Genomic DNA, 20397 nt, shown 5'->3' with positions numbered 1-20397 from the left:
GAGAGAGCAAGCGAGCAAGGGTAGAGTGAGAGAAAGAGAGACAGAGAGAGCAAGAGAGCAAGGGTAGAGAGAGTGAAGGGGAGGGGGAGAGAGCACAGAAGAAAGTCATTACATTGTATTACTTTAATAGATGCTCTTGTCCAGAGACATGATCTCAACTAAACTCTGATGACCGTATTTTCAAAACTTATTTGAAATATGCTTTTTGACATATGGAATATGAGTCGAAATATGAAATTTGTAATACAGTTTGCTTGCCTGTTTTTTTTTCCTAATGCTATTTATGGATACATTGTTTGGGAGGTATTTTGTACCAACACACGTTTGATTACCTTACCTCATTCCTCTGCATACTGTAAGTGCACTCAAAAGAGGAAAAGTAAGTGCATCAAGACAACTTGCATGATAAGAAAACCAGCAGTAGGCGTAGAGATTAAGCAAAATTGTGATCAAATCACTGCCACTGTTAAGATGCGTGACAGCATGGTTAGGGTTGGGAACGTCAGCCACATGAATCAGATCAGGTAACCAACACAGGCAAATACGTCTCTCTTCAGTTTATTGTTAGTTTTTGTTGTTGTAGTTGTAGGGCTTTTACGGACAAATCTGAATGCAGCAGCATGTGTCCCACTCACAGCTGTCTCAATGACATCATCCCAGATGTTTCAGAGAATGCAGTTTAGTACTTTTCAACCACATCAGAAGTAAAGTCGAGGGTTTCTTTACATGGGGAAAGCAAGCCTGGAAAAGTACAACAACATCGGACTCGTCCAAGTCTGCGAATGGTACAGCAACACACACAAGCAGGTGCAAAGGAGTCAGCTGTTGGCTGCTGGATAGTGTGATCGTGAGTGTGTGTGCGAGTATGTGTGTGAGTGTGAGACTGTGTGAGTATGAGTACCTGTCCTGCAAAACGGGTCCTTGCCAGGCCTCTATTTGTCTCTCCCAGTCTCTGTAGTGCGTCAGGGCGTAGTGACAGAGGGATGGCGCAGCGTCTCCTTTACCGCCAAAGAAACGTGTGTACCTCCTGCAACACATCACACACACTCTGTAGTGTACCTCCTGCAACACATCACACACACTCTGTAGTGTACCTCCTGCAACACATCACACACACTCAGTAGTGTACCTCCTGCAACACATCACACACACTCTGTAGTGTACCTCCTGCAACACATCACACACACTCTGTAGTATACCTCCTGCAACACATCACACACACTCTGTAGTGTACCTCCTGCAACACATCACACAAACTCTGTAGTGTACCTCCTGCAACACATCACACACACTCTGTAGTGTACCTCCTGCAACACATCACACACACTCTGTAGTGTACCTCCTGCAACACATCACACACACTCTGTAGTGTACCTCCTGCAACACATCACACACACTCTGTAGTGTACCTCCTGCAACACATCACACACACTCTGTAGTGTACCTCCTGCAACACATCACACACACTCTGTAGTGTACCTCCTGCAACACATCACACACACTCAGTAGTGTACCTCCTGCAACACATCACACACACTCAGTAGTGTACCTCCTGCAATACATCACACACACTCTGTAGTGTACCTCCTGCAACACATCACACACACTCTGTAGTGTACCTCCTGCAACACATCACACACACTCAGTAGTGTACCTCCTGCAACACATCACACACACTCTGTAGTGTACCTCCTGCAACACATCACACACACTCTGTAGTGTACCTCCTGCAACACATCACACACACTCTGTAGTGTACCTCCTGCAACATCACACACACTCTGTAGTGTACCTCCTGCAACACATCACACACACTCTGTAGTGTACCTCCTGCAATACATCACACACACTCTGTAGTATACCTCCTGCAACACATCACACACACTCTGTAGTGTACCTCCTGCAACACATCACACACACTCTGTAGTGTACCTCCTGCAACACATCACACACACTCTGTAGTGTACCTCCTGCAACACATCACACACACTCTGTAGTGTACCTCCTGCAACACATCACACACACTCTGTAGTGTACCTCCTGCAACACATCACACACACTCTGTAGTGTACCTCCTGCAACACATCACACACACTCTGTAGTGTACCTCCTGCAACACATCACACACACTCTGTAGTGTACCTCCTGCAACACATCACACACACTCTGTAGTATACCTCCTGCAACACATCACACACACTGCAGTATACCTCCTGCAACACATCACACACACTCTGTAGTATACCGCCTGCAAGAGGCATATTTATACAGATGCAGGAGGCATATTTCATCTGATTGTCAAGCTCAGAGCTCATTATGTTGAAAGCCAAGGAACGGGCGCCTACAGGGGAATTCAAACTCGGGGAATTTTAAATGAGGCAAGCCTGTGTTAATACATTCATTCCACTGAAACTGAGCAATGCCCCATTTTCAGGAAAAACAGGTTACAAAAGAATTTACCAGACTTTCAAGACAGACAGACAGGTGACTGTGATGTGGGCTCAAGATTACAGTAGGTTTGATCACATTAAACCACTATTCTACTACACTAAACATTCCTGGGACACCTGCCTGTGAAAGCCAATCAGTAAGAAGGCACCATTGTGTTTCAAAGGCCTCGGGGTCCTTTGTGGGTTTGTGCGTGTGCGTACGTGTGTGTGCGTGTGCGTGTGCGTGTCTGTGTGTGTGCATGTGTGTGTGTGTGTGTGTGTGTGTGAATCCCACACATTATGCTGGAGGCAGTATTTATCAACATTTCACTCAAATTTTCAATTACAGCAAGCCAGGACATGTCGATCTGTAAAGAATAACAGAATGCCAGCTGACAACACAGAGTTTCTCAAACAGCAAATAAATCAGTCCTGATACTAGTGATTTATATATTATTTATTTGTAATTGTTTGAACAGTCTCAAGGTAAGGTTTAGTATTATTGTGCATCAGTCTGGACTCTCTACATGAACACATTTTAAAGTAATGGGATTATAAGTATTTCTGTGTAACTATCAACTGTGTATATTTCCGCATCCTTGTGTTTTTGAGTTTGTGTGTGCATGTTTGTGTGTGGTGCGTGTGTTTGCGTGGTGTGTACGGTGTGTGCATGCGTGCATGTGTGTGTGTGTGTGTGTGTGTATGTGTGTGAGCGTGTGTGTGTGTGTGTGTGTTTGTGTGTGTACGGTCTTCTGGAAGCAGGGAGGACCTGTACCTGATGTGTTCTCTTTCCCGGGAGCCGAAGGTGATGACGGGCATGTCCCAGGACAGGCTGAACTCCACGCTGTTGTGTCCGTGAGCCGGGACTGTGCAGCCCACCGCGAGGGCAGCGGCCACCTTCTCCCCCTTCTGCGTGGGCGGGCTCGACCCTGGAGCAGTCAGAGACGGGTGGGGAAGGGGGTTAGCGCATATCCGAGGAACACTACTGTATGTTGTTTTTGTACCCCAATCATCACAGTCAGCACCAGACCTACAATCAATGCTGAGTACTTGTTGCATAGCTACAGTACACCACGTGGAAACATGATTGGGGACTGACATCAGGACTGTGATTGGACAGCAGATCCACTGGATGGTAAAATTATAATGGTCGGGCCTATGCCTCACATTGTTTTTCCAATAGTATCAACCTGGTATTCAGTCCTTAAGGCCTACCTGTGGGGGAGTCTAGACGTCCATCAGTGATGAGGTCATTCCACAGCGCCCCACATGTTCCCCTGGGGCTGAATGCAGTCTGATAAGACGTCTCCCTGTCAGACTGAGCCACACACACACACACAATTCCAGAATTATTATCTCATCCAAAAAACTTAACATTCCCTGCACCTAACTTTCATATGCTTGCCACATTTGCATCAGGTAATAAATAATGTGACGATTTGACTACAGCAGTGCAGTATTTAAAACCAGCGATGTTGTTTCAGTTTTTATGCATTTACGCGCATGGTGGTGCATTACCTGTTCACGAGCCGCAATGCACAAAGTGTAAGGGTTGACAGGGGTGCAGTGGTGGAGCAGGACCCCAGACACGGCCTCCCCCTCCTTCTCCAGGTGAAATGGTTCGTTCCAGTGTCCCCCGCCTTTGTCATCCTTGTGGCCCGAGCCATTAGTCATGGTGAACATTATGGAGACCTCCAAAGCGAAGTCGTTCTTGTTCTCTATGTCCCACACCAGCACTGCCACAGGGAGACTGGAGTCCTGGGGAAGGAGGGATGAAGAAAGAGTGAGAGAGGAAGAATGACCAGTGTGAGCAAGAGAGTATGAGAGAGAGGAAAAAAGAAAGCTATTTTCTAAGAGCCATCTCTTCAAGCACACAGACTCCATATGTTTATTAATTATTCGAAAGAAGTCTACAGTGGCCCTGATATTGTATCCATCTTCAGACTGTAATTAGAAGCTATCTTGCAGGTGTGGCTAGCCCAGGTGCTGAGGGTACACTGGCTTTGGGTTTTAAAGTGCCTGAAGCGAGCCCAACGCATACTAAACTGCTTTAACTAATCAAATTACGTGGTGAGCAACAATGCAAAATGGCAGACCCTGTGGCTCTCCATGAACAGGGCTGGCCACCCCTGCTTTACAGGGGTAAGTCACTCGCATCACCAGTCATTGCGTCTGCATCAGCTGCCCACATTACAGCTACAGGTACCCACAAAAAAAGAACCATATCTCTTCCCACGACGCAAAGTGTTGTGGGTAAACATTTGGACAGGTGGACTTTAACGAAGGGAACGAGTGTGTCCCAAGCACCTTGTAGTCGTGTGGGATGACGGGCGACACCTGGCGGCAGGTGAGCGTGACGTTCTGGCCGGGCAGGTGGTAGACGGTCCAGGCGCGGGGGTAGAGGGCGTGGTAGAAGGCGTACTCCCCGCAGTAGCCCCAGTTCCAGCCCTGCAGGGTGGGGGGCCTCTCCACAGACAGGACCTGCTGGTACACCGTCTGGCCCCCGCGACGCAGGCAGACAGTGAACTGAGGGAGAGACGAGCAGGAGCGAGAGGAGAAGAGGAGAGGGGGGTGGGGGAACAGGAGGGGGAGAGGGTGGGTGATAAGATTGGGAGAGGTGGAGGAAAAGAGGGAGGTGCATTGAGAACAGGGGGGACACAGAGAGACAGAGGAAGAGTTCAGAAGGATATGGATAAACCATGTGACAGTCACTAGAGGGAATGCAGCGTTAGAGGAGGTCAGTAGGGAAACACTACAAGGACACACACACACACACACACACACACACAGACTGGGAGAGTGATTTAATGTGGAGTCAGGGTCTGATCCAATCCATTATTTATCCCTCCTCATGAATACTGCAACACCTGGAGAGTGTGGATTGTAGAGTGATACGGTGACTCGATTACAATCTCACAGGCCAGCCAATTGTGTGAATGAGAACTGAGCTGCACTCCGGTGTGTGCGTGCATGTGCATGCACAGGTCTTCATCCATGCTCAATTTTTTTTTACCCAGACATTAATGCAGGGGTGTCAAACACATTCCATACACAGCAAATTTAGGCTTTAGAAGCAAGGGGCATGGACTCTTTAACCAATCAAGGACTTGAACTAATCACTATTAAAGTGCTGAAAGACACAATAAACCGACAAACACTGTGGCCTTCCAGCAGTCTCATATGCCTGCGGACGTACTTATGCCAGCATCAAAACGATACCTTGTTGTTCAGTTGCCAAAGAAACATTCATGAAACATTTTTGTGTCACTTTTTGACACAAGAACACCGTCATCCACGCTTACCTGATTGGCGAAGACGGTTTTGTAATGGTACATCCCAGGGTTCAGTTGCCACCTGCAGAATTCCCCCCTCCACCCACGAGTAATGGTTCCTCCTCCAAATCCCCCTAAAGGAACCCCTAAGAAAAAGAAGATACGTTTAAAACTCCGTACATTACTTTGCTTCCCATTATACAGTGTGCTGAATAATTGATAATCTCTTAGAGTACTGCATTTATAATAACTATAATGGTGCGGCATTCACAGTAATGTAAATAAATAATGTAATGTAATGTAATGATTACGATTCACATTATGAGGGAACATGTGCCGACCACATGCGCACCGTAAATCTGCCGGAGCGGAAGGGCCCGGAACATGTCAATGAAGGGAGCCTTCTTCTCCACCTGGGTCTTCTTGTACCACCACTTGAGATACCTGCCAACAGAAACAAGAGGCCAGGCTACAGAGAGGAGCTACTCTGGACAGCAGCAACAGCACGCCAGCTACACCACCAATCGGCAAACATTAACACTGCTTTACCGAGTTACACATTGCACAAGCTAAAATGAGAGTATTGCTAATAGGCTGCTGTGTTGGAGAACACTGTGCTTTTGGTCTCATATTCATAAACAATTTTTAAAAAACTTCAAAAATGAATCAGTTCCTGTGTTTTGTTTGTGTTTTTAATTGCTCAAACTTCATCTGCATTTTAGTCATAATCCTATTGTGTTATACAATGTAGCCTATCTGTTTCTGAACAGTCTTATCAAGAGAAAAGAAGAATCTTATGGTAAGACAACTGCATTACTGTTTTTATACACAGTGTTTCCAGGGGAATTCTGGCATTGGTAATTTAAAGCATCTACAAGGGAATTCTGGGTTAACATCACCAGGCAACTGCAGCAACAACAAAGGCTAAATGTTTTTTTATTTGTTTCCCCACCTAGCAAATTCTAGGTGAACTGCAATCTATATCAGCCACATGGTGGGCAATGCTACTGTATGACCCAGCAAGACAGAAACTTCATTGAATTTATATCAATGCTCCATGTTAACAAGCAAAAAGAAACTTCATAATTGCTCTAATCTGCTCATCCATTTTTAAATGCCGTTCGGAATTAAGCGTTGGCAGGGGCAACTATGCTTGGAATGTCTGCACTATCAGAATTGTTTTTAGATCTGAACTCTTACCATTAATGTTATCAATTAACAAGTTAATAATTAACATCACAATGGGATAAGTTGGCATCTTTAACAATTGACACGAGACAACCAAGCCCTGTGTTGTCTTCAGACACTGGACAGGGGAAAATTAAGCCACTCCACCATTTTAAAAGGTAGTAGTATGCAGCTCATGCCCAATTGAGATTCCATCACACGAGCATTTCTGCGGCCTGATCATTACTAATCTCTGATCAATTAAAATTCTCCAAGAACTGCTTGATGATGCAAATATTGGCTATTAACCTAACCGCATTGCCTAACCCTAACACCTCACTCACGCACTCACTACCTTATCCCCTCCGTTTTAGGAAAGCCTCTGCGGAGACACAACACAGGACATTGTGCATGCAACAAGCGCAGCAAATCTGCCGCAGGGAGTCAGCACTCTGGCAGGAGGTGGGTTTGCGTGCCTCGCTGTGGCAGCGCGCTACAGAGCATGCGACGGGGGATAGAATCTGAATCAGCAGAGCTCGCGCAGTTCTGCTTTTGTGGCTTCGGCCTGACGCATCCAGATTAGACCCAATTCAGGGAAAAAAAAGGCCACGGAACATTCCATTGTCTAGCGTGTGCACTGACAGGGGAATCTGGCTTTTAAACCGACTGAATGCAGGCAGCTTGATTGACGCCAGATGATACTGCCTGAGAAGAATTTCACAGCCGGTACTCCGCACTGGCAGGTGCATGCAGGCAAGATGGGAATGAAACTGGTAAATAAGAATTGTGACTAGCAAGCGAATGCTTGGAGGGAATAGTTAATAGCAACCACTTTCATTTGGTAGGTGAAGAGTTTTTTCACCCTGTGGCAAACATACACAGCACAGAAAAGACAGGCAGAGCTGAATCTCACGGGAACATTTATCAGCTAGTGACAGGGCACCTGGGGACGCAATTGGCCGGGTACCTACAAGTGTTGGATGGTCGACCGGGATTGCTCTCTCCCTCTTGTCACTCTCTGGCGACATGTTACATTATCAAAATTTGGACCTCATTTATTTTGCCGTCAATTTTACACCGCCAACTTCTGCTAAACAGTACAAGAACGGGATGGTGAACTTAAATGTCATTGCATAAATGCAAAATAAGTTTTAAACCACATATGCTGGCTGTACACAGAGCTTTGTGGCCGTTCTGTCTGTGTCGTAACAAACCAGAGTGCTTCCGGTCAAGAGACGCAGTGGTTTCTGGCAGCTGACAGGCCAAAGCCTGCATCCTGCACTCCATACATGGTTCACTCTCTCTCTCTTTCTCTGTCCGTATGTCCATCAGTCCCTCTGTCCCAGGCACTCCTTCCTTCCCCTCTCACAGGGCCCATTCAGGGCTTCCATAAATGCAGCCACAGCTGTTTGAAAGGCCTTTAACACCCAACACAAGCCCCATTGGGAACAGAGGCTGATTCAGAGGAAAAGAGCGGGGCAGAGTGGAGACAGAGGGGAAAATAAAGGGCAGGGAATTGTGGGATCATAGGATAAAGCCGGGAATTGTCTGTTCTGCAGGCATGAGGGATAGCTCTAATCTGCCTAACACAAAAACACACGTTACATACAGACACACACACACACAGAGCTCTGGTTCGTTTAGCTGTTGTGTGGAAGGGTAGAGCTCTGCACAGAGGCAAACTATGACCTACTAAAAGTGTGTCATGGGGAGCTCACACACAGACAACACAAAAACCACTGGCATGCAAGCACAGAAGCACACACTGTATACAGAAGAATAGGCAAACACACACATGCACATCTGAGCCCACAAACACAGTGAACACACACGCGCTCACAAACTTGCGCGCGCACACACACAGCTCTGAGCAGCTCCACCATGATAAATCCAACGCTGATAACTAGAATGCCTGAACGAAGCAGTGTTATTGCAACAAAATACAGTAGCAGAAGCACAAGAAGCTGAACCTCGGCAGAAAGCTGCCCGATCAGCAGTGAAGTATAGCTCCTTAAACCCCCCTCACCATGAGCCAGCACACCATCGCTAACAACTGCAGTGGATGAAAACATCCACGCTTAGGCTAACTAGCTGTTGACCAAGATGCCACCCAAGGGAGTGGACAGGAGGAGCAATTATGGCTTTGTCACAAAGTGAAGTATAGCTCCCTTAATATACAGTGCCATAAAAAATTATTTTCCCCTTCCTGATTTCCTCTATTATAGCATATTGGTCACACTGAATGATTTGAGATCTTTAAACAAAATGTAATATTAGACAAATAAAAACTGAGTAAATATAAAACACATTTTTTAAATAATCATTTTATTTATTTAGTGAAAAAAGTTATCAAACACCAATATTACCTGTGTGATAAAGTAATCGCCCCCTTAGTGTCTCAATCAACCAATAAACCAAATTAATAATTCAATTCAGATGATTAAATACAGCCAGGCTTAACTGCAACTGTTGAATCTGAACCTTACCATCAGAGTGATGTAATCGCCACAAAGTTTCTACAAGCACACTATGCCACGAAAATTCTAGAAGAGATAAGAAAAAAGTTTAAATATACCAGTCTGAAATTGGTTACAAATCCATTTCTAAGGCTCTGGGACTCAACCGACCCACAGAGAGCCATTATCTCCAAATGAAGAACACCTGGAACACTGGTGAATCTTCCCAGGAGTGACCAGCCTGCCAAAATTTTTATAAGGGCACAACGACAGTTCATCCAGGGAGTCGCAAGAGATCCCAGAGGAACATCCAAAGAACTGCAGGCCTCCCTAGCATCAGCTATGGTTAGAGTTCATGACTCTACAATAAGAAAGAGACCTGGCAAAAATGGGATGGATGACCCCCAATCCTTTTTGGATAATGTCCTATAGACAGATGAGTTAAAAGTGGAACTTTTTTGGCGACACAGGTTCCATTATGTCTGGCATAAAGCAGCATTTCACAGCAAGAACATCATACCAACAGTCAAAAATGGTGGTGCTAGTGTGATGATGTGGGCATGCTTTGTTGCCTGCGATTACTGAAGGTAGCATGAATTCTGCTCTGTACCAAAAAAAATTTAAGGAGAATGTCATCTGTCTGTGAGCTGAAGTGTAATTGGGTTATAGGCTATAGCAAGACAATGATCCAAAACACAAAAGTCCACATCCAGACGGCTGAAAAAAAACTAAATTAAAGTACTGGAGTGCCCTAGACAAAGTCCTGACTTGAGCCCAATAGAGATGCTGTGGCAGGACCTGAAAAGGCTGTTCTTGCTCAAAAATCTACCAATTTCTCTGAATTAACCCTCCTGTTATGTTGCGGGTCAAATTGACCCTTTTTAAAGTTTGAAAATCTAGGAAAAATACTTAAAATTATTTTTTTAGTATGAAACTTCTTCTACTGGCCTTAATTAGTGTAATCAACATTTTAAATGAAAATGGTTCATTTCATGTATTTGCAAACGCCCCCTGTATGGGGATTGACCCGGGAACATTTTTGCTGTACCTAAAAAATGAACAGAACAGGAGGGTTAAAGCAGTTTGGCAAAGAAGAGCGGGGTAAATTTCCCCCACGGCAATGTGGAAGACTGATATGAAATTATAGAAAGGGTTTGGTTGCAGTTATTGCTGCTAAAGGTGCAACATGTTATTAAGTTTACCCAATATACCCAAGTATATTGCCAGTGATGACAATGGTGATGATAGCACTATCTTTATTGCACAACCTCAACGAGCAGTTATAAAACTCAATCTCAGTTATAGAGATTTACACTTTAATTGAAAAGAATTAAAGTCTGTGCATCTAATGTGAAGGGAAGGTGATACCTCATACAGAAAATAATCCTGAAAATAACAATTTCCACTGCTTGAATAGCTGAAGAGAAGAAGAAGGGGTTTCTGAGAATGATATAAACCCAGCATTTTTGTTCAGCGACGGACTGGTGCCATTTATGCAAGCACACAGGAGACAGCAAGGTTACAGTGAAACCCAATCAATCATTAACCTAAATTACCATGGCGCAAAGCTCTGTGCCACAGGGGAACTGGGCTGCAGAACAACGCCTGTTTGTTTTTCATAATCCCCTCTAACTGCTGATGTTTCTGCACACGAGGCAGCTGGCTGCGCTTCTGACCAGGTCTGGTCTGTGCAAACGGGCCCTGGGCTGCCGCTTGGTTTCAAGACTCCTTCAGAGCATGAAGCGTAGTTAGCTCTCAGTGGTCGTCACTGACAGCTGTATGGAGAGGTGCTGGAGGGACCAGGGACAAGGAGGCGCTTCTATGATCCCCACTGTGTCCAATGGCCTCTTCACATTCAGCATGCGTGCCCATGCACACACACCCCCACATACACACACAAGCACACATGAAAACAAACACACAGGCGCAAGTACATGCATGCACACACAGGCATGCATATTCATGCACACACAAACACAAACGCACACAAGCACACAGAAAAACAATAACACACAAACAAACCAAAACACACATACACGCAAACGACGACAAACACTCATTGTAAGGAGATATGATCCAGCCTGCTATTGTAAAAGCTGGGATGTGGTGGTGGCATTGAGTAGCAGTTAATACTCTGACCCTGCTGGGAGGTGTTTAACCCTGAATGGAGCTCTGTCATACTATCCCTGAGGGGCCCACAGCCGTACTATCCCTGAGGGGGCATATGGTCATAGTATCCCCGGGGTCAGCTCCAAGGCACACAGGTAATGAGTATGAAGCGGGGGGAAGTGGGCGTTTCCATGTTGTGAGTTTGCCTGAAGGTTTGAGGGTAACCATTCGACACCCATCATACAGGTCAGACTCCCCGAACAACCCTACCTTCCCATACTTCCAGACTAACTTGCCGCACCAGCTCCTCTAGTATTCCCTGCCAAATCTAATCATGTCACAAACAAAACCTTTCCAGAAAGATGTCCTAATTCCGGCTGGACTGCCACACTTATCGTTTCTACCTGTCTCACAGAATCAACTGGGCCTCATGCCACGCGATAAAAAAACAGGTTGCACCTAGTTCTCAAACAAAGGATGGTGATGGGGGGAGGGCAAACTGAAAGATCAGCCTCTGAGACACGGCCCACTTATTTTGTCTCTTTGGGCTACAGTTTATAATGCTGTCAGTATAATCACGTCACAATTTTAAACAGAGATCAGTGCTGGCCGTGGGTTACACTTCATTCAGGAATTAAGAGATTCTAGAGGTGGTTAGTTCAACACAGGGACAAACTATGCAGTTCCTCGCAGCTGAGAATTCAACAAAACACCCTGTTGGAATGCAAGTCACATCTCAATTATACAGAGAAGCCAGTCTTGCAGAGCCAGTCCAAATGTGCCAGTTTCCATATAAGGCTTCAGTAATTTCAGAGCAATTAGAGCTCCCCTGGGGGAGCACCATAGCGACTAGGCTCAATGCAGATGTAGCAAATGCAATCTGGAAAACCTGGGGCCACAGAGTGGCGCAGTGGCTAGAGGGGGATCTGTCTTCTTACCTGACACCCAGCCCAATGTGCTCCATGACGTTGGACAGGGACACGTCTTTAGCTTGAAATGGTTTTCGCTTCTCCTTGAACTCGTGGGCCAAACAGATCCGCCAACCTTCCGCCGGAACCCCATATCCAGGCTCAGACGAGACATACCGGCTCATAAGTTCGGTGGTTGAGTTGCTCTCACTGGGCTCCATCTGGGCCAATGGTCGGTTCACTGGGTCCGGGTAAAAGTGCGGTCTTAGGAAAACGGTGTCGTTTACCGGTGAACTTCCGTCAAATCCCCGACAAAGATCTTCCAATGAATTCTCCAAGCTTGTGGCGTTCGACGTTTTTAATAGTAAAGACAGTGGTTTAGATGAAATTCAGTTAGATTACACTAATATGTTCATTCTCAGAAGTCGCTACATCCTCTGATATACCTGCTCAAATTGTAGCCTACTTAAGTTTCTCCAACGCAATGAACAGAATGGCTTCGATCGTTTCAATGTTGTCAAGTTTGTATTCCGAGATTTATTTATTTTTTTTTATTTATTTTTTTTTTTTTTTAAATATTCGAATGGCGATTATACAACTCCATAGAACAGAGCAAGCCAGGTAAATCTATGTACACCATTTGCAGAGTATCCAGTGTCTAGCGATAGAGATTAATTCAAACCTTCACAGGTGGTGGTTGTGCACCTTTACCACCAGCGCCAACTGGCATCTGTCGCAGACACAACTGCAGTGTCGTCTAGCAGGTAATGCCGAAATGGGCATTTCAATTAGTTACCCTTAATCAACGTTACCCTTCACCGGCACAATCTACAATGCAAGTAAGCTAGGCGTGGGCTTCAGAACAATGGCACACACCCCAGGCAGCGTTCAGGTGTGCATAGTGACGGTCTTGGGTGAGCATACCAACTTACACACCCCTCACGATAACAAACAGTCGGCCTGTCCAACAACTGTAATCGCACAGCGCTTCCTGTACTGCAGAACAGCATCTACATTCTGCAGAAACCAGCCCAGATACCGATATAATAGAAACGACAATGTGTGCATTTGGGATGACCCTTTTATTCTGCTATTCCAGTGACCCTTGTCTCGAACGAAGAAGGCTCGCCGCTTTCTTTCCCATTAAGTAGCCTTGTAGTTACAGGGCAAAATTTCTCCCGCTGGCCGAAACTGCTATATCCTGCTGTAGTTATGGCTCAGCTGTATTCTGGCAGTAATCCAGAGGTTTCCAAAAACTTCAGATGACTGGAGCCAATTGTTGCCTAACGCCACCAAATCACACAGCTAGATACGACAGTGTATTTACACGAGGTATCTCAAGAACTAGCAATATAACATCAGCTACTTGTACAAATTATATTTCTATAAAGCACCCTAAACAGAAATGAAAGCAGCATATGTACCAACAGTAAGTATATAACACATCCGTCATTGTATACGCATTGTGAAAAAAGGGTGTTAGTATCTTCCAGATAAATAGTGGGTTGTCCAAGCCACTGCAGAACCCTATACCCCAAATACACTCTCAGACCTTTGCTAATCTATGCCGACGATACGGAAATCGCTCCACATCCAGCACCGCTGAACTAATGCTCCGAGTGCAAGCCTAGACCAACTCGAACAGACGTGGGAGGACACATTTTAACGCCGACTACATAAATGTGTCTTTAAAGAAATTGTGTCGAATTAATGTACTTAGCTGATACAAAATATAAAGTTTTTGCATTAACAAGGCTTACAATTTGTTCAAGAGATACTGTTGATATTATGCATCTCTAACACTTACATTAGAGTCCCCGTTTGCCAGTTTTGGTTGTTGCTTATAGCTATCCCTTGACATCAAAGATGCCACGGTGCAGTTCTGGATGGCCAATAGAAAAATATACCTACGTTAACGAGTGCAACGTTTCACATTTTAGATGAGCACTTTTGAAATAAATTCGATATATAGGCTTGTTATGTTTTGAACATATTGGTAGTCACAACTTACTCGAATGTAAATATAATCGTGCAGTATTTCGCAATGCTACTTCTTAGATCGGTTGGCAGTTTAATATTAGGTAATACAAAAACTGACCACAGTTATCTGGTTAATTTCACATCATTATTAGGCAGAATGTATGGACTGAAATACACTTCCGTCCATTCAAAAGACATGTTTGCACGAGCGAGGGAAGCTTTGATACATGAACCAGCGATGCAACGTATGCCGTTTTCTCTTTCACCCAGGGAAAAAGAATGGTTGCGCAGCTATTAAGAAATGAATTGTTTTGTTTACGTAAAGTCGGTGTACGATTCAAACCTAGTCTATGTGAGCTCGACAGCTAGTTTGGCGAGTGGACCTGAACTTTTATTTGGTCGAATTGCGAAATTAGATTAAGAAGTAAATAGACACTGACGTCAGTGAAGTAACGTTTGGATACGTCCGAGGCTAAGGTAGAAACGTGAAGCTTCATTTCGATTTACAATTGACAAAAGCGGGGTGGATATAACGTTAGCTTGTTGGCTAGCCTGATCGTATGAGATCCGATCGCGTCTAAAATGTTCTTTTCAGTTTGGGAGAAAAGGGAATTTGCGAGGAAGCAACTTCCCGTAACCAGCAAGCTAACTAAACATGTCTGCCTATATGAGCTACTCGCGACGTTGCATACGTTCTTTCCTTATCGGCACGTTATTTAGTCTGACTGTGCTTCTCCAACCATTGAAGAACACCTCATGATCTGCAGGATGCAGCCAGCATCAATCGAGTTTCTTTGACTTTGTACCTAATGATACTCTGCTTGCAGCTGTAGATATATTAACGGCAGTGACAGACCGAAGAGTAACTGTGTGTATTTGAGTTGAAGTCAGAAATTAAACTAACGGGTGTCTCTCTAGATGATCGAGGTGGTAGCCTCCATGTCTCGGGGGCCGGTGTTTCTCGCCGGGGAGCTGCTGGAGTGCCTCATCACTTTCACGAATCCGATGTCTCACCTTTCTACCTCAGCCAGCAGGTACATTAAGGCCACGTGATTCGTCCGCTCTTATAAGTCAGCGCAGATAAGCACGATTGTGCGACCATCCATGACCCAACTATCCAAGTGACATTGTCAGACATAAACATTACGGTCGCCCAGTGCTTCTTAAAATGCGCTTTACAGTACTCTGTACTTTAAAATCAAATTTCTTTGGCCCATTTGTGCCCTGTAAAAATTTGTCTTTCTTCTTCACTAAATCTCTCACTCTCCCTCTTCATGGCTTAGTGAGATGCTGGCTTGGGCCAGTGCCCAGATTCACTGTCAGTTCCACGCCAGCGAGAGCCGTGTGGCCCTACCAGCACAGGGGGCCAAGCAGGACGTGCAAGCGGGGAGTGACACTGTACTAATCCCCAGCAGAGGTGAGAGAGACCAAACTTGCCCCGGTGGCACAGTCATGGTTGGAGTGATGGCCTTCAGTCTTACATCTTGGTTGTTTAAAGTGGCTACTTAATTTGAAACTAAATGTTAACAAATACTGTATATTACATCCATTAGGACAGTTATTATAGTGTAAACAGTAATATATAATTTATGCGTTCAAATTACTTTTCACATTGTTGCCTTTCCCTGCAGTGGTCACACCACACTGCCTGCTATTGAAATCCAGAGTTTCAAGGCTGCCTTTATTGTAATTGTTTTTGTGATTGATTAAAACACTAAGCACTTTTCATCCATTAACACCCAGATATTTCTCGCACCTATGCTGTGCAGTATGCCACAGTAGTATGTGGAACCAAATGGGGGATATTTAAACTATTTTATTTTTTTATGTGGCTGCAGGAGAAAACCTTGCCTTCTTTCATTGCTGTGTATCCTTTAACAATGTGCATGTTGTCAAAGGACAGATGACCATATTTATGAACACCCCCCCCTCTCCCCCCCCTTAGGTGAGCGTGGACAATGTATGCTGGACACCCCCCCGAAGATCCTGTTCTGTGACCTGCGGCTTGACCCCGGAGAGAGCAAAACCTGTAAGCCTGACACCGCCATTTTCACCTGTTTGGCATCACATTTCTTGTCCTAACTCCTCCGTGTCTGTCTTGACAGGAACTCGTCAGTTTACCTAAGTACCTGTATGTGTGTCTCTGACGCTGCACCTCCCATCTGACCCCTCTGCTTTTGTACTGCTTAGATGCCTTCTCTCAAACTCCGTTTCCTCCTCCCTTCCAGACTCATACAGTGAGATCGTGCCCACGGACGGACCCCCCAGTTTTCGTGGGCAGGCAGTGAAGTATGTCTATAAGCTGACTATCGGTTGTCAGCGCGTCAACTCCCCCATCAAACTGCTCCGCGTGCCTTTCAGGGTCTTGGTGCTGCACGGTGAGCCTCCCTCTCCGCTGAAACGTCCGTCTTCTCATTGTCCAAAACGGACTAAATGAAATATTGAAAAGGCTTCTGACTTCCTTTCGTTTTATTATTATGGTGCCCGCGAAATATTGATTGAAGAGCCCTGTTGTACAGTAATGGGTGAGTCTATATGTGAAGAACTGAAGTTTTGTTGCATTCGTAAGAGATGGGTATTAATGGAAAGACTTCACCAGAGACCTGTGTCATGAAGCAGGATTACTGAGGTAGCTGGATAACTGCCCTGAGTAGAACCTGGAACAGATTTTTTTACGTAAGTCCATGTTCCAGTTTTTGGAGGGTTCTGGGTTTTACTCAGTTCAGTTATCCAGCTGACACTGTAATCCTGCTTTGTGATACAGGCCCCAGAACTGCTGCCGGAAAATAACGACCCCAGTCAGCCTGTACGTGTTCAGTCAGCCAGTGAAGGAGTGTCCTCTGTCCCTCCCCAGGCATGCCCGAGCCCCCGTTCCCCCAGCACGAGGAGGTGGCCCCCTCTAACCCCTTTCTGGAAGAGGAGGAGGGGGGCAGGAGGGATGCTCGGCCCCTGGAGAGAGCGCTGGACATGCTGATGATCAGTACCTCGCGGCGCTGCGCCCGTGAGTCACCCCCACATCTGTGTCTGAATGGGCCGGTCTGCCTCGCGGCACTGTGCCCGTGTGTCACCCCCACATCTGTGTTTGAATGGGCCACTCTGCCTCGTGGCACTGTGCCCGTGAGTCACCCCCGCATCTGTGTCTGAATGGGCCGGTCTACCTCGCGGCGCTGCGCCCATGTGTCACCCCCGCATCTGTGTCTGAATGGGCTGGTCTGCCTCGCGGCACTGTGCCCGTGTGTCACCCCCGCATCTGTGTCTGAATGGGCTGGTCTGCCTCGCGGCACTGTGCCCGTGTGTCACCACCGCATCTGTGTCTGAATGGGCTGGTCTGCCTTGCGGCACTGTGCCCGTGTGTCACCCCCGCATCTGTGTCTGAATGGGCTGGTCTGCCTTGCGGCACTGTGCCCGTGTGTCACCCCCGCATCTGTGTCTGAATGGGCTGGTCTGCCTCGCGGCACTGTGCCCGTGTGTCACCCCCACACCTGTGTCTGAATGGGCCGCTCTGCCTAACACCTGCCTGCGTTTCTCCTTCCCTGCATTTATCTGGCAGTTCTGAGGTTCCACCTTTGTTACCACAGGTTTATCTCATGTTGCTGCTGGTCTGGCTGTGTTTACAGTGCATTTACCACCAGTGCCTTTCATCAACTTCTGTCGTCTTTTGATTCCTTTACTTTCCAGGTGCTGTTCTGCAACAGTATCTCACCCATTCTTTCATATGTTTGTCTTGTAGGGTGTGCCTGACTGTTGCCCTCTCTCTCACCCAGATCTGTTCAACATCACAAATATGCGTGGGAAAGTGGCCAAGTTCTGCATCTTTAAGACTGTGTACAGACTCGGGGAAGACATCATCGGCACTTTCACCTTCTCTGAGGGAGACATACCCTGCCTGCAGGTCTGTCCGTGTGTTGTCTGTCCATCTGTTCGTTTCACATTATCCGAAGGAAATGTACCGTGTAGACATATCTGCATGTTTCAGTTTGCCTGAGGGAACTGTGCCTTATATACATGTTTGTTTCACCCTTGTTGAGTGCGGTCTATGCATTTCCCCAATCAAATTTAACAATTTCCAAAAATTGTAAAATTCTGTATAACAGGGGACTTGTCCTGCAGAGCCACAGGGTCTGCTGGATTTAGTATTTAGCAATTAATTAATCAATTAAACCAGTCCATTATACAGCTGCACCTGGTTCTTTGAGCTGGATCGGTTGCTGATTTTATGGTGAAAACAGCAATCTGCAGACCCAATAGAACACCAGCACCAGGGTTGCAGACCCCTTTTGTATAATAATGTAACTAATTAGCCAGTACAAGTGATTCTTTGTGTGTACCTTTTTCTTCCTACTGTGGAAGCTGTTTCGCAAGCAGTTCATCGTTACCCTTAAATGATGTGAAAGAACTTCACTTGTTTGCATAGGATTATGTACTGACGAGTGTATGCGCCCAGTGTTTGTTTTCTCATAGTATTATGTACATAGTGTATGGTGTTATGTTACATGCCGCCCCGCCAAGGCGTAACTTGGCAGGATGGCATACCTGCCATCCCAATTAATAGCTGTGTGCCTGCATGTGTGCATGCGTGTGTGTGTGTGTGCACCTGTGTGTGTGTGTGTGTGTTGCAGTACTCAGTCAGCCTGCAGAGTGAGGAGGAGGTCCAGCAGCAGTACCAGCGGCGTCCCGGTCAGTCCCTCAGCATCACGGGCCACGGGCGGCACCTGGAGTCCTGCCTGCACACGGCCTCCTGCCACTTCTCCCTGCCTGTGCCGCTCAACGTCACCCCAGGGTTCAGCACAGACATCGGTAAGCTGCCTCTCATCCTAATCTCGGCCTCCTACATGCATGTCTGCGTCCATTTCATTACAGCAGCTTGCGTCCTATGTGCATATACTGTAATATGGCTTACTTCTCTCTCGTATTCCTTTCATTCATACTCATAGCTAACATATGTCTCCTGTTTCTTCAAGTCTCTTTTATTTGTACAGTTCCAGCACACCACAGGTTATAACAGGTTGCAAAAGGTTATAACAGTTTCTTTAATCTCCACACTCATAGCCTCACAGCCATATCATACCCAGGGGGTCAGCCTTGGCCTCCACTGCATACCGATTACATTAATATTTGGTGCCAAGATGGTTTCCTTCCTGAGTGATCAATTATCTCTCCTGTTTTCTCTTGTTTCTTTCGCTTTTTTCCAGTTTCTCTGAGATGGCGCTTGCACTTTGAGTTTGTTACAGCCAGAGAGCCTGTGGAGCCACCAACTGTGCTGCAGAACCAATCAGAAGTCACGGTGTGGACGGGGGCGGGTCATGTGGATGTGGACACCTTCAGCTGGGACCTGCCCATCAAAGTGCTACCCACCAACCCTGCCCTTGCTTCCTACGTCTCCCAGTTCTCAGGGACCAACAGCATCAATATTTAAGGGCAAAGTGGACCGTGGTGGAGGAGTGTGTGCATGTGTGTGTGTGTGTGCATGTTGCAAGAGAAGAACGGTTAAATTGGGAGGGAGGTGCTGGTTGTGTATTTGGGAAAAATTTTATCTTGCAACATCTGTTCTGTATTTTTTTGGCATGTTTGTTTTGCAGTGCAATCTGAATTCCCTTGATAAGCTTTATGCAGAAATTCATTGAGTCAAAACTAAAGCTCAGAAAAACATTGAATTATGCAAAGTTTGATTTGACATGGTTAGAAGTTGAACACATTTTAAGTGATTCCACATTTTTGATGTAGTCCAAAGCTGTCTGTTTTTCATGGAAAAGTGTCCAGAATAGTTGTTTATTTTTAACAACGGTTTTTAAACGTATGCAGTTTGTGTATTTTACTCAATGAGCCCTGTGACTTTATGAAAACATGAATTGTAAATTATGTATGGGTCATGCATTTTCATTGTCTAATGGTTTCAAGTCCAATTAAAAATGCAATACGTGAAATCAGCTGTTTGTAATCCTTTATGATCAAGAGAGCTGAATAAGTTGCCCATTCTCTATCATTTTGTAAATCATGTCTGTTGCGGTGTAGTTGCACAGTGCAATAAGCGGAGATGAATATTGCAGGCGAGCAAGGGAAAGACTGCAGACCTTGC

General features: G+C 45.8%; 2 protein-coding genes across 5 annotated transcripts in view; one reads left to right on the top strand and one right to left on the bottom strand.

Moving 5' to 3' along the window:
* gba2 (glucosidase, beta (bile acid) 2) overlaps positions 1–14247 on the bottom strand; it is a 20283-nt gene extending 6036 nt beyond the window's left edge. The window contains exons 1-9 of one of the 2 annotated variants that reach the window (XM_064343747.1): positions 14149–14247; positions 12372–12680; positions 6054–6145; positions 5732–5847; positions 4737–4955; positions 3948–4187; positions 3645–3747; positions 3205–3358; positions 902–1027 (exon numbers count right to left, since the gene is read on the bottom strand). In XM_064343747.1, coding sequence (XP_064199817.1) covers positions 902–1027; positions 3205–3358; positions 3645–3747; positions 3948–4187; positions 4737–4955; positions 5732–5847; positions 6054–6145; positions 12372–12562 — 1241 coding nt within the window. In that variant the 5' untranslated portion in view covers positions 12563–12680; positions 14149–14247. The other variant, XM_064343746.1, reaches the window with a different exon arrangement.
* A 37-nt stretch (positions 14248–14284) lies between these two features.
* Positions 14285–20245, top strand: rgp1 (GP1 homolog, RAB6A GEF complex partner 1). Of its 3 annotated transcripts, none has more exons than XM_064343755.1 (9): positions 14285–14422; positions 15240–15355; positions 15605–15738; positions 16267–16350; positions 16550–16699; positions 17176–17322; positions 18086–18213; positions 18941–19118; positions 19514–20245. In XM_064343755.1, exons 2-9 carry the CDS (start codon positions 15240–15242, stop codon positions 19735–19737), a joined length of 1161 nt encoding a protein of 386 aa, XP_064199825.1. In that variant the 5' UTR covers positions 14285–14422; the 3' UTR covers positions 19738–20245. The 3 variants fall into 3 exon arrangements, with proteins under 3 accessions (XP_064199825.1, XP_064199822.1, XP_064199824.1); XM_064343752.1 differs by lacking the exon at positions 14285–14422 and adding an exon at positions 14461–14566; XM_064343754.1 differs by lacking the exon at positions 14285–14422 and adding an exon at positions 14606–14798.
* The last annotated feature ends 152 nt before the right edge of the window (positions 20246–20397 follow it).

The sequence above is a fragment of the Anguilla rostrata genome, chromosome 7, assembly GCF_018555375.3.
Source record: "Anguilla rostrata isolate EN2019 chromosome 7, ASM1855537v3, whole genome shotgun sequence".
Lineage (NCBI taxonomy): Eukaryota > Metazoa > Chordata > Actinopteri > Anguilliformes > Anguillidae > Anguilla > Anguilla rostrata.
Note: the sequence above shows the minus strand (reverse complement) of the source record. Positions and strands in the feature narration are given on the sequence as shown.